The 15,518-nt window shown below is 43.0% G+C and overlaps 1 protein-coding gene across 1 annotated transcript in view; it reads left to right on the top strand.

The window, feature by feature from the left end:
• Positions 1 to 315: 315 nt before the first annotated feature.
• Positions 316 to 15,518, top strand: part of LOC308073402 (ephrin type-A receptor 6-like) — a gene marked incomplete at both ends in the record, with an annotated part of 339,472 nt that continues 324,269 nt past the window's right edge. Inside the window, 2 exons of the mRNA XM_080412276.1 lie at positions 316 to 322; positions 635 to 699. Coding sequence (XP_080268402.1) covers positions 316 to 322; positions 635 to 699 — 72 coding nt within the window. The remainder of the gene's footprint in view (positions 323 to 634; positions 700 to 15,518) is intronic.

The raw sequence follows: 15,518 nt of genomic DNA, 5'->3' as shown, positions 1-15,518 counted from the left end.
CGCCTCACATGCCGTGAGGCGACACGTTGAAAGCTTGTGTTGCGAGCTTGTAGATCTGCTATTTTTTTACTTAAAAAAAAAGTGTGTCTGTGGGTTTTTAATAAATAGTAAATACTGAACCAATGGAAAATATTTACTTGTGAGCTTGTGACTAAATAATAACTACATTGGATCCATTGGAACACAGGTTCCTTTTTTTCCTCCATTTCCTGAAAAGTTACCGTTTTGGACATACAAGGTTTCCACCCGACGGCGACAAAATAGCGCCCGGCCCCGCCGCTGCCGAGCGACCGAGGATGGAAGGAGGAAAAGGAAATGGACTGTTGACAGCAATCTGACTGCAATCCATCAGTGTGTGTTGCCTCAAATTGTAGTCGTGAAAAAAAATGGCACAAAGCATTTCATATAACTCATACATATTCATCTGCCAAAACCATTCCTATTAATATACAGTAACCCCCCCCCCCCACCCCCAAATAAAAATGCCTAAATGAACCCGTCTCAATTTTGCGGCTCCAAAACTCTGTGTGTGTGTGTGTGTGTGTGTGTGTGTGCGTGTGTGTGCGGACATCCTGCTAATGGCTTGTATTTATGTATTTATTTATGTATTTTTTTCTCTCTATCCCATTTCTAGTTGTTCTCCTGGACACCACGTCTGTGCTGGGAGAGCTGGGATGGAGGACCTACCCAGTGAACGGGGTAAGTAAGCAGGAAGGAGAACTCCGCTCCCAGTTTATGTCCGTTAATGCTATCTCAGCCTGTGGGCCTCGAGGGTATTGCAAGTGGGCCCCCAAATAATTGGCAGAACATTCTAAAAATATCTTTCTTGACATGACATTTTTATGAAATTGTCAAAAAAAATGTATAGGGAAGCCCCTATACACTTCTTTGTATGACAAGTGGTGAAAATAGCCAATCTACAAGCTCACACTGTGGGGGGTGTCGATGCGTTGCGAGTGTGTGTAGATCTGCTATTTTTATTTTATTATTATAAAAATATACCACTTTTTCTTCGACAGATTTTGACGAATTCCCGATACCAGGGTTATTTTTGGGCGGTGTAGCCGCCCCTATAAGTGGGGTTGGGACACCTCATTAGTATTAGTTTCCTGCACTGTGATTGGCCCATTAGTAGACCCCTAGCTGTACTGTGATTGGCTGACTCTATTGGCTGACTCTATTCAGCACTGTGATTGTCTAGCGAGACACATGATGACATTAATAACCTATAAATAGGATTATGCACTTCCAAAAATCATTTTCTTTTGGAAGTGAGCTTCCATCACTATGATGACCACTGTGATGACCACACCGCCCACTTCACACTGGGTGTGATTTTTTTTATTATTGTTAAATTGGGATATAATCAAAAGTACATATCAAACATATATAACGGTCTACATTTCCCCAAAAGGAAATGCAAGTTTTTGATTTAATTCAGTTGGACCAGAAGCAGAGATAAAACATATCCACCAGATATAAAAATGTAGGGGGGGGATATCAATAGCAGAAGGATGACCCCCTCCCTTCCCTGTGAACGTGTGTCCTATTGTGAATGCAATCATTGAGGTCGATGCTATTGATCCTAACGGGTCAGAACGGTTAACAGTGGTGTGGTCAACATTCTCCTCATTTCTCTCTCTCCTCTCTCCCCGAGGAGGAGGAGACACCAGTAGATAAGGGACTAGTAATGAGGTGAGGTCTCTAAGGATGTTTCCCTCTGTCTCACTCCATTTATATGTCCACTCTTTCCTCAGTTAAGGCCCGTTGGAAAGAATTCCACTGGACTCCACTGGGTGGGATTGGGTTCATTGAAAGGGCAGCGTTTAGCTTGCATGGTCTTCCTAATACCTTGTAGCACACACAGGCTCATGTGATTAAAGTTCTCAGTCGCCCACGACTGATTTCAGTTATCTGGATTCTATGGAAGCATGCCATGTTTCACAAATCGTAGATTAGTACTTAATATTTTATCCATGAGACTGTGTATTTTGCTTTAGATGTAGACTGGACAAGACTTGAGGTTTTTGGTTTGTGTGTAGTTATGGTGTCTAGTGCGAATGATTGAGGAGATGTCAAGTCTAGTGGCGTTGTTGCCGTACTGATACTACAGGGCTGGGTGAGATGGACACAATCAGATATCACCATGTTCTTGACCTAATGCCTCAGTACCGATATTATGATGATAATATGCCATTGTGAAGATAATAATATTTATGTTTAAGCCGATCTATGAAAAATAGCCAATCTACACGCTCACAACCCGTTGCATTGTGATGTGCTGTGAGCTTGAAGCAAAAAAACCCAACTTAAACACGTTTTAAAGTATAAGAGAAGGCTTAATTGATTACAACCAGGAAAAGACAAGAGTTATATGTCATATCCCATATCCTGGATGATATATATCCTCATCACAATATCCATAATTTGCTCATCCCTAACCTATACACTATTGGATGTCTCTGATTGTGTTTAAAGTGCTGGTATCTTTATCATTTGATGGTAGCTCATTTACACTAAACAGTTCTTGTTCATTTTGAATGTTCTGTTTTTAAGTTGATGTTGGACTACTATTTTATAACGTTACTGTAACTAGCTGTAATTAGGGTGCATGTGTTTACTAAATTATGACAGCAGTCTAACAATTCATTAAAGGAATTATTTATTCCAATGATATTCATTTTCTTATTCAGTTATTATGACTGACTGTCAAACTAGATAATAAAAGTTCTATGGCATTCACTGTTATCAGATCGGTACCGATACATGAGTTCAGGTATCACTATCGTTATCAGGAAGGGGGAAAGAATTGAATCGGAACATCTCTGACCCCTTAAACCCTACTTAGTTGACCGTATTCCCACGGGCTTTGTACTAGACGCTCTCCTGCTTTCCATCGCCGGTGAAAATAGTAGACTTACAAACGGCTCACAATGTGAGCCGTTTGTAGGTCCGCTGCCAAATGTTAGCCCCAGAATAGGGACACGACAGTGGCTCAGGAGGTAGAGTGGACGTCTTGGGAACTGAAGGTTCCAGGTTCGATTCCCAGCTCCTCCGTGGCTAATTTCTGAAGTGTCCTTGAGCAAGACACTGAACCCCTAGCTGCTCCCGATGAGCAGGTTGGTGCCCTGCATGGTTTCCTCTGCAGTCGGTGTGTGAATGTGTGTAACGGGTAAATGTAAAGTGCTTTGAAGGGTTAGAAAGGCGCTATATACATAAATGCAGTCCATTTACCATTTAGGGTTTAAGTGACTAAATGCTAGCCAAATGTTTCGCCAGACTGATGGACCGAGTAGCTTATCGTTGCTGTCGGGCAGAAACCTCTTATCTCCGTATTCCATACTCCACTTTTTTCATACATTAAGTTACTTGATCAGCGTGGAACTTGTAGATCTGCCACTTTTTATATTTTTGAAGTTGAATCCTGAAAAGTAACATTTTTAGACATATGAGGTTTCCACCCAACAGAGACGTTATACTAGCTGCGAGGCCCCACCTTAAAAAAATGATTTTTCAGACAAAACTATTTCTCAGACAGCCTGGCAGAGTAAAAAAACATTTAGTGTTTGTTTTGGCCTTCACTCTTCTGTTTTCCGTCCACATGGTATATAGCCTACCTCAGTCCAGCCTCCCAGGCGCTCTGTGATGCAGCAATCAGAGGCAGAAAATGCACCTTAGTGGCGGTGGTTTTCAGGGTTTTGTGCCAGACGGCTATGCTTATACGGGCTAATTCCATTTGGTCCCGCCTGGCGCTGAGTGGCGGGCCGTCCCGCGGCGCTCTCTTGTCTGGTATGAAAAGAAAAAGAAAAACGCACCATGGAGAGAGAGAGATTGAGATGGATGGGTGTACTGGTGTTGTGAAATATAGACAGTGGTGTAAGAGGTGCTCAAATTTGCTATGTCAGTACAGAAGTATTGACCTCAAAATATACTTGCACTTGCACTGTGTAACTTTCCACTAATACCCCGGATTTGAACCCGGTTTACAGCGCAAGTGCTGACATTTTTACAATTGAGCGAATAGAGCCTGCCTGCTTGCTCAGGGGATACATTTAATCTTGACCTTCAGGTCAAAATTTGTGTCAGATCCTGCGTCTAGGCGAGACATGACCTTACAATCTAATGGTTTCGATAGAAGAGCAGGGAGACAAAATACAACCACCACAATTGTATAAATTATATTGTATTAACATACTCTACCATACAGATTATATAAGTTATATTGTATTAACATACTCTACCATACAGATTATATAAGTTATATTGTATTAACATACTCTACCATACAGATTGTATAAGTAATATTGTATTAACATACTCTACCATACAGATTATATAAATTATATTGTATTAACATACTCTACCATACAGATTATATAAATTATATTGTATTAACATACTCTACCATACAGATTATATAAATTATATTGTATTAACATACTCTACCATACAGATTATATAAGTTATATTGTATTAACATACTCTACCATACAGATTATATAAATTATATTGTATTAACATACTCTACCATACAGATTATATAAATTATATTGTATTAACATACTCTACCATACAGATTATATAAGTAATATTGTATTAACATACTCTACCATACAGATTATATAAATTATATTGTATTAACATACTCTACCATACAGATTATATAAATTATATTGTATTAACATACTCTACCATACAGATTATATAAATTATATTGTATTAACATACTCTACCATACAGATTGGACAACAGCATATTGTATTCATTAAAGAAAAGTTGCATAGTGCCGCTTTAAAGTACCAAAAGTATAAGTGCTCATTATGCAAAATGTAGCATCATGTTTTTCTAAAGTTATTCCAAAATAAGGAATGCCCTGACACCATCCATTAAAGGACGTGTAACACTGGTTTCTCTTGTATACATATAGTGTTTGTATTTGTTGATGACGTGTGTTATTGTATAAAATGTTTTATTCTATGTTGATGAATTGAATACATAGGACCACAATGGAAACAATTCCCCAGGACTTTTTTGTGTTATCCTTTTAGCCTAAAACTGTACCATGTGCTGTTTAATTTGTTTTCATCGAATACTATATTAGTCAGAAGACTAATATAGTATTCAATGAAAACATATTATGGTCCGTTGTACGTCCATTGTAAGTAATTAAGTACAAAAACTCTTAAGTGGGGGGTGGCAGTGGCTCAGGGGTAGAGTGGCCGGTAGAGCGGCCGGAAGGCAACCACAAGGTTCCCAGTTCGATCCCGGGCTCCCCCAGAGTTAGTGTCCTTTAGCAAGACGCTGAACCCCTAATTGCTCCCGATGAGCAGGTTGGTGCCTTACATGGTTTCCTCCGCCGTCGGTGTATGAATGTGTGTGTGAATGGGTGAATGTAATGCACAATCTATGTAAAGCATTTTAAGTACAGCACTTGAGTAAATGTACTGCATATAGATAGTCTTGCCAACAAACTTTGACATGGTGGGATCACAGTGTCTGTGGTGGGTGGTGGTGGTGGTCCGGTCCAGGCTGTCAGTCGGCTGTGATGCGCTGATTGAAATGGTCTGGCTGGCTGTGAAGGCGTCGGAGCGCAAAGCGCCCAAAGTGCCACTTGTGTGTGTCTGACAGATCTCTGCCCCCCCCCCTCCCCCCCTCTGCTTGACAAGGCTACGTCCCCTGTGGAGCCCCCCCCCCCCATCCATCCATCCCTCCCAGATGAGACCCCCACTTCTCTCTCTCTCTCTGTTTCTATCTACTCTCTGTCTCTCTCCCCCCCCCCCCCCCCCCAAGGGGTTCTAAACGCCGACTAGACTTTTAATTCTCCTCTGACAGCTTTGGTCCCTGATGGGCTCCATGCTGTCCATCTCTCCCTGTCTTATCCCCCCTGTCTCTGTCCGTTTCTCTGCTGTGTCTGTCTTCTTTCTGTGTCTGTCTTCTTTCTGTGTCTGTCTTCTTTCTGTGTCTGTTTCTCTGTCCCTCTTTTGTCTTCTCTCTCTCTGTCTCTCTCTGTCTCTCTCTGTCTCTCTGTCTCTCTGTCTCTCTGTCCCTCTCCGCTCTCTCTCTCGCTCTCTCTCTCTCTCTCTTTCTTTCTCTCTCTCTCTCTGTCTTTATCATACTGCCCCACTGTCTCTCTCTGTCCGCTGTGGACCTTGTTGGGAGTGTATAGGTGATTACATCATGTAGGTCACGGTGGCACTCGCCCACAGCGCTGAGAGACAAGGAGAAGAGAGGATTGAAAGAGAGAGAGACAGAGAGGGGGAGAGAGAGAGAGAGAGAGAGAGAGAGAGAGAGAGAGAGAGAGAGAGAGGGAGGCATGTCTATGGTCCATGATTAAGCTGTCAGCCTCTCATCTCCTCTTTCCATCGCCTCTCTCTCTCCCTCTCTCTCTATCCCCTTGGATTGGCCCACATTAATATTTCAGGTGAATGAGGTGAGAGGGCCTCAGGGAAGGAGAGAGAGAGAGAGAGAGAGAGAGAGAGGGAGAGGGAGAAAGAGATGGAGAGAGAGAGAAGGTGAAACACATCTCCTCTCCTCTTACCTGGGAGCCTGGCTCCCCGCGTCGCATTAGACACCTCTGCTCACTTATCAGGTCAAAGCACGCAGCGCGCTGTCTGTCACACTTACACCACGTAGAGATGGCAGACACTGGCAATATGCCCTGGTCCATATGGATATGTATCTACACTGGCAATATGCCCTGGTCCATATGGATATGTATCTACACTGGCAATATGCCCTGGTCCATATGGATATGTATCTACACAGGCAATATGCCCTGGTCCGTATGGATATGCATCTCGTCGGTTCTCAAACGTCGGGTCTGGGGGACCAGTTCCAAATGGACCAGTAGACTGTCAGTCAGTAAGGCAGTTTTTCCCCCGACTATATTGTATGTCTGGGTAGTAGATACTGTGGCATGCATGATGGGATAGATCGATTTGTAAGAGAGCATATAGTACTATCTCTGAATGTGAGCAAGTCAAGTGGTGATTTATCTGGTTACGGTTTTTAACACGACTATTTAGTAGAGGCCCTAGGAGGGGTCCACGCGTACCCTCTTATTTATTTTTCTAGTTTAGATTTTTGGCATCCATAGGACCTCTAATATAGGGATTTTGATGATCCCAAGAAAAAAAGTGGTCCAAAGTGTGTTTTTTTCAATGTTTTATTACCCCTATGAGACCTGCAGGATTGCTGGCTGAAACGCCAGCGAGACTGTCTTTCGGAGACTGTGGCACGCTCAAATTTAGACGTTGCCCAAAGATAGCGATACCATTTGATTCTAGACAACCTCAGGTTTCCAATGGGATCAACCTTGTCATGCTACCTTGTCGGGAAGGGGGCTAAATACCTAAGGATTCAAAGTTAGACAACATTTTGTCGAGGGAAAAACGTCCATCACTGTTTTCCAAATGGTCCCCTGAGCTGTCACCTCGATATAAGTGAATTGAAATGGGTTACATGTATACCTACAAGCCTCCCCTGTACATAAATGCCACATTTACGCCAATCTCATGCAGTTTTGGGCAAGAATCATGCAGTTTATTGCATGCAGTACAAATATGTAATTGCCGCCTATTGTAAAAGGGAGACCACTTTACTGTATCTATAGCTGTATGAGACCACTGTACTGTATCTATAGCTGTATGAGACCACTGTACTGTATCTATAGCTGTATGAGACCACTGTACTGCATCTATAGCTGTATGAGACCACTGTACTGCATCTATAGCTGTATGAGACCACTTTATTGTATCTATAGCTGTATGAGACCACTGTACTGTATCTATAGCTGAATGAGACCACTGTACTGTATCTATAGCTGCATGCATGAGACCACTGTATCTATAGCTGCATGAGACCACTGTACTGTATCTATAGCTGCATGAGACCACTGTACTGTATCTATAGCTGCATGAGACCACTGTCTGCATCTATATCCCACTATACTGAATCTAAACCGCTGTACTGCATATATAGATTACTTTACTCCATCTATAGACCACATACATTGACCACTGTACTGTATCTCTATAGACCACTATACTGCATCTCAACTCAACACAACTCAATGGGGGGGGGCGGGGGGGTCCACAGATGCACTACAGTGGTCTACAGATGTGTCTATAGAAGCACTAGAGGAGTCTACAGGTGCACTAGAGTGGTCTACAGATGCACTACAGTGGTATACAGATCACGCCAGTGGTCTACAGATGCACTAGAGTGGGCTACAGATGCACTAGAGTGGTCTACAGGTGCAATAGAGTGGTCTACAGGTGCACTAGAGTGGGCTAGAGAGGGACTAGAGTGGGCTAGAGAGGCACTAGAGTGGGCTAGAGAGGCACTAGAGTGGGCTAGGGAGGCACTAGAGTGGTCTACAGATGCAATAGAGTGGTCTACAGGTGCACTAGAGTGGGCTAGAGAGGCACTAGAGTGGGCTAGAGAGGCACTAGAGTGGTCTACAGATGCACTAGAGTGAGCTAGAGAGGCACTAGAGTGGGCTAGAGAGGCACTAGAGTGGGCTAGAGAGGCACTAGAGTGGGCTAGAGAGGCACTAGAGTGGTCTACAGATGCAATAGAGTGGTCTACAGGTACACTAGAGTGGGCTAGAGAGGCACTAGAGTGGTCTACAGATGCACTAGAGTGGGCTAGAGTGGGCTACAGGTGCACTAGAGTGGTCTACAGGTGCAATAGAGTGGTCTACAGGTGCACTAGAGTGGTCTACAGATGCACTAGAGTGGTCTACAGGTGCAATAGAGTGGTCTACAGGTGCACTAGAGTGGTCTACAGATGCAATAGAGTGGTCTACAGGTGCACTAGAGTGGGCTAGAGAGGCACTAGAGTGGGCTAGAGAGGCACTAGAGTGGTCTGCAGATGCACTAGAGTGGGCTAGAGAGGCACTAGAGTGGGCTAGAGATGCACTAGAGTGGGCTAGAGAGGCACTAGAGTGGGCTAGAGAGGCACTAGAGTGGTCTACAGATGCAATAGAGTGGTCTACAGGTACACTAGAGTGGGCTAGAGAGGCACTAGAGTGGGCTAGAGAGGCACTAGAGTGGTCTACAGATGCACTAGAGTGGGCTAGAGTGGGCTACAGGTGCACTAGAGTGGTCTACAGGTGCAATAGAGTGGTCTACAGGTGCACTAGAGTGGTCTACAGGTGCAATAGAGTGGTCTACAGGTGCACTAGAGTGGTCTACAGATGCACTAGAGTGGTCTACAGGTGCAATAGAGTGGTCTACAGGTACAATAGAGTGGTCTACAGATGGACTAGAGTAGTCTACAGGTGCACTAGAGTGGTCTACAGGTGCAGTAGAGTGGTCTACAGATGCACTGCAGTGGTCTACAGATCACGCCAGTGGTCTACAGATGCACTAGAGTGGGCTCGAGAGGCACTAGAGTGGTCTACAGATGCAATAGAGTGGTCTACAGGTGCACTAGAGTGGGCTAGAGAGGCACTGGAGTGGTCTACAGATGCAATAGAGTGGGCTACAAATGCACTACAATGGTCTACATACCACGACAGGGGTCTACAGATGCACTAGAGTGGTCTATAGATACAGTACAGCATTCTATAGATACAGTAGGTAGTCTATAGATGTAGTACAGTGGTCTCATATAGCTATAGATACAGTACAGTGGTCTATATATACAGTACAGTGGTATATAGATGCAGTACAGTGGTTTATAGATTCAGTACAGTGATCTATAGATGCAGTACATGATCTCATGCAGCTATAGATGCAGTGGTCTCATATAGAAAGAGATGCAGTACAGTGGTCTCATGCATGCAGCTATAGATACAGTACAGTGGTCTCATACAGCTATAGATACAGTGCAGTGGTCTCATACAGCTATAGATACAGTACAGTGGTCTCATACAGCTATAGATACAGTACAGTGGTCTCATACAGCTATAGATGCAGTACAGTGGTCTCATACAGCTATAGATACAGTACAGTGGTCTCATACAGCTATAGATACAGTACAGTGGTCTCATACAGCTATAGATACAGTAGAGTGGTCTCATACAGCTATAGATACAGTACAGTGGTCTCATACAGCTATAGATACAGTACAGTGGTCTCATACAGCTATAGATACAGTAAAGTGGTCTCCTTTTTACAATAGGCGGAAATTACATATTTGTACTGCATGCAATAAACTGCATGATTCTTGCCCAAAACTGCATGAGATTGGCATACATGTGGCATTTATGTACAGGGGAGGCTTGTAGGTATACATGTAACCCATTTCAATTCACTTATATCAAGGTGACAGCTCAGGGGACCATTTGGAAAACAGTGATGGCCGTTTTTCCCTCGACAAAATGTTGTCTAACTTTGAATCCTTAGGTATTTAGCCCCCTTCCCAGGTTGGTCCCATTGGAAACCTAGAATCAAATGGTATCGCTATCTTTGGGCTACGTCTAAATTTGAGCGTGCCACAGTCTCCGAAAGACAGTCTCGCTGGCATTTCAGCCAGCAATCCTGCAGGTCTCATAGGGGTAATAAAACATTGAAAAAAACACACTTTGGACCACTTTTTTTCTTGGGATCATCAAAATCCCTATATTAGAGGTCCTATGGATGCCAAAAATCTAAACTAGAAAAAAAAAATAAGAGGGTACGCGTGGACCCCTCCTAGGGCCTCTACTAATTCTATAAGCTGTACTTTCAAAACTATTCACTCAATCAAATTAACTAATATCTTGTTCTTTTGCTATGATGTAGATAAAATGTGTGTCCAAGAGACCAGATGGCAGGGAAATGGGGTTGGTTTAATCCTAAAGGAAGAGTATAGACAAATCCACACAGCGGTGTCAGAATGCACACCGCAGCAGGAGTCTGACACCGCAGCGCTCTGTGGATTTGTCTATACTAACAGCGTGAGGAGAAGGTCAGACAGTGATGAACAAGAAGCTGGACATATAAGAGGTGAGGATACATGTGGTCAGTGCATACCGCAGGTTGGGTGTGCAACGGAAGACAAAGAAGAGTTCTGGAGTGAGTTGGATGAAGTGGTAGAGAAGATACCCACCAGGCGGGGGGGCTCAATAGACATGTAGGGGAAAGGGAACAAAGAGGATGAGGAAGTGATGGGTAGGTATGGTGTTGAGGAGAGAAACGAACAAGGACATATGGTGGTGGATTTAGCAAAAAAGGATTGAAATGGCTGTGGTGAACAGTATTTCAAGGAGAGGGAGGAACACAGAGTGACTATATCCAGTGTTGTAGGCCCTCCTACATAGGATATAGGAGGGCCAAGGCTGTTAGAGGCCCGACACCGCAAGGTGATGGCAGGGGGAAAGTGTAGCAAGGCAGCACCGGATGGTGCTCTGTATGATTGATTGATTGATTGATTGATTGATTGATTGAGTTCTTTATTGACAAATTGCATGTACAATTGATTACAAAAGCACACAATAGTCAAAAGGATAAACACAAAGCTGGAGAGCTTATTTCCGTCGTGTTCCTTTGAATTGTGCAAGGAGAAAGACGGCGTGGGTATCTGGGTAAAACTACAATAACGTTGAAAACAATGTATCAAATACAACGATACATTTGAGTTACATTTAATCACACAGTGGAGGTAGAGAAAAAATATCAAATGGTGGAAGTTGAAGAAGGAAAAATGAGTAGTAGTATATGGGCGAGGTGCTTTATATCATTCTTGCCGCAGGGGAAATATGGCAGCAGTGAGTCACATTCCATAGATTCCATCATTTCTAAATTTCAAAAATCCATAATTTCAAAAATCCACAATTTCAAAAATCCATAATTTCAAAAATACATAATTTCTAAAATACATAGTTTCAAAGATCCATTATTTCAAAAATCCATACATTATTATTGTAGGCATTCCATCCGTCAGGGGGTGCATTTCCCCTGAGTCAGAAATTCCTAGATGTATCTCAGTGTCTCTATCTCTGAGAGGGGGCGATCTCAGACATCACACCTCCCACCTCCCTGTCCCTGTCACCCATTCTTCTCATCCCCGCTCCAGCTGTGCTCAACACCTCTGAGATGGTTGTCTTTCTGACTGGCTCCCACCTCTTTCCCATTTCTTCCCTCTTATCTTGTCTCTCTATAGCGGCAGGAATTATATAAAGCACCTCGCCCATATATTACTACTGCTAAGACAGGCACAGAAGGTGGCACAGAAGAGTTGCCAGATACTGCAAGAAAGTACTCGGGTATCTTCGGGTCAGAGGAAGGAAAACAGTATTTTTGTTCATAATGTTATGATTGAATACATGGAAGTGGTTGAAGGACAGGACGCCATTGTTGCCCAAAGATGGATTAACCAGTTAAAAAAAAGAGAGCTGGGACGAATGTGGGAGTAGCACTCCACACATCCATAGAAATTTCTCTTCTCTCCACAAACTCTGTTGGGTACAGAAAAAGCGTCTATGTAAACTGTGCTGGCTGTGGTTATTTATTTATTTATTTCCTGGAGTTATATAGCAGCATATATCGTCTCTTGTCGGGTGGAAACCTCATATGTCTAAAACTGTTACTTTTCAGGATTCAAATGAACCCTTTAAGACCGGGAACGCATGTCATTTTAAGGTTTATTTGGCTATTGAAAGATAGCAGATCTACAAGCTCATAGCGCGGCACCGAGTGCCGCACTATGAGCTTGTCTTTGCTTCTGTGGGGTTCCTGGAACAATACATATACCGTATATATATATATCAGTGGTTCTAAAACTATATATATCAGTGGTTCTAAAACTTTTTCATGTCAAGGAACCCCAAAATGATATGTATTTGGCCGCAGACCCCCATCAAAAAAAAAAATTGTTTCAGGGACCACCCAGAAGCAAATATTTGAGTAGCAAAGCAAAGAATGTTCGCTTAAAAAATATATACATTCAAAGATTTGCCCAAATGTTCATGATTTTTCAAAAATAGCAGATCTACAAGCTCGTAGAGCAGCAACGAGTGCCGCGCTATGAGCTTGTATCTGCTATTTTTAAATAGCCAAAGTATAAAATAATGGTTAAAGTGGTTGCTTTCCCGGTCTTAATGAGTTAAGAAACGGCAAAGGTTCCAGCTTGTGGATCGCTGGCTTTTGTGTGAAGCTGTAGTGTGATAAAGTAGGGCGTTCGTTTACCCAAAAAAGTAAAAATATGGAGAAAAGAGGTTTCTGCCTGACAGCAACGATATCACAAGGACCCGACAGAGGCATGAAATAATGTATACGGCAAGAGGGGGAAAGCTTCAAAGTGAACAATGCTTTAGGCTCCCGGCCGAGCGGGCCTGCCTCCCTGTAGAGAGAGAGAGAGCGAGAGAGAGGGGTACTGCAGTGGTGGCAGAAGTACACAGATTTCGTACTTAAGTAGCATTACCACAATACGAGTAAAAGGCCTGTATTCAAAATGTTACCTGAGTAAAAGTACAACAAATATTGGCATCAAACTACTTTTAACTTTTCCCGAAATAATGGCAGATCTACAAGCTCACAACCCGGCGCATCGCACCACATTGTGAGCTTATGGATCTGCCATTTTTGAATAGCCAAAGTAATTTATAAAAGAATGTATTTTTGAGCGGTGTAACCGCTCCTATAAGAGGGTTTAGGACCCATCCGTGGTGAAAGTTTTTCTTTCCGTCACGAAAATGTGTCTTTCGCTGTGACGCCATGCTGTGGAAAACACGCCCATAGGCTAAGCTTTGCAGGAGGTGCTGTGATTGGCTAGCGAGACACATGATGAAATTAACTTCAAACTTCGCAGACGCGCTGTGATTGGCTAGCGAGACGCATGATGAAATTAATTATAATGTAAAAAATGTAAGCACGTCACTTCGCAGGACGTGCTGTGATTGGCTACCGAGATGCATGATGAAATTAATAACTCATAAATAGCACCCCTCACTTCACACTGGGTTTGATTTTTTTAATAATAACCCTACAATTGCCTGTATGGGTGGGCAGTGGATGGGCAGCCCGCAGCCATAACCATATATAGAGTTCACTATGACATCAGACATAACCATATATAGAGTGTACTATGACATCAGACCTAACCATATATAGAGTGTACTATGACATCAGACCTAACCATATATAGAGTTCACTATGACATCAGACATAACCATATATAGAGTTCACTATGACGTCAGACATAACCATATATAGAGTGCACTATGACATCAGACATAACCATATAGAGTTCACTATGACGTCAGACATAAGCATAGAGTTCCAACTGCAGCTACACTCAAATATGGCATGTGTCATGCTGACTGTGACATCAGACCCAAACAAACCATGTCGCCATGGCATCAGACTCAAAAAAATCATATAAGGATCCATATAAGGAGCTCCACGTTAACCATGACCATATTATATGGAGTTCCGGGTTGACCATTATGTCCGAATATGGAGTGCATGAAGTCGCTCGGTCTAACCTCTTGAGTAACTATGGTTTATCTAACGTGGTCAACCCTAGATGCCGTGAAATCCGTGAAATGTCAAATGCACATACTGTATAGAGTCAAATGCACATTATATGGAGTCAAATTCACATGCATGGAGTCAAATGCATATAGATAAACATGCACTGATGTCAGACACAACAGAAACCATAAAGATTTTGAACATGCACTGATGTCAGGCACAACAGAAACCATGGAGATTTTCAACATGCACTGATGTCAGACACAACAGAAACTATGGAGATTTTCAACATGCACTGATGTCAGACACAACAGAAACCATGGAGATTTTCAACATGCACTGATGTCAGACACAACAGAAACCATGGAGATTTTCAACATGCACTGATGTCAGACACAACAGAAACCATGGAGATTTTCAACATGCACTGATGTCAGGCACAACAGAAACCATGGAGATGTTCAACATGCACTGATGTCAGGCACAACAAAAAACATATGTTTTGTAATGATAATCTAAGCATTAAGCATAAAAAATAAATACTCAAGTTAGGTAAAATACCTCAAAAGTGTACACGAGTACAGTACTTGAATAAACATACTTAGTCACCTCACATCAGTGCGTATTGGCCCCGAGGCTCCCTGACAATAGATGTAAATAGGATTAGTGCCTCTCTTTATGAAGGACAACTATCGTTGTGTGGGGGCCTACACACACACACACACACACACACACACACACACACACACACACACACACACACACACACACACAGACTATCGTTCTATGGGGACCTCTCCACCTTCCCGCGTTGCAGTGCTATAATAGCGGCGGCGCGAGGAAACAAAAGGCAAACATTAGGCCGTTTTAATCCCTTAAAGACGTTTTATGTAATTTAATAAATAAACAGCTTCTCTTCCCCTCTCTCTCTCTCTCGTCTCTGTGGTACTACCCCCCCCCCCCCCGCTCCCCCACCCACCCACCCATCTGCCCCTGGGAAATGACTCATGCATATTTCAGCGCTGTGTGTGTGTGTGTGTGTGTGTGTGTGTGTGTGTGTATCCTCCTCGCCAAGGAGCTTATTGTGGCTGCATGCCGGAGACCCAATCAGCCTAC

The sequence above is a fragment of the Gymnoscopelus braueri genome (genome assembly GCF_963280865.1).
Source record: "Gymnoscopelus braueri genome assembly, chromosome: 18".
Lineage (NCBI taxonomy): Eukaryota > Metazoa > Chordata > Actinopteri > Myctophiformes > Myctophidae > Gymnoscopelus > Gymnoscopelus braueri.
The sequence above is the reverse complement of the archived record's forward strand: the minus strand, read 5'-3'. Positions and strand labels throughout refer to the sequence as shown.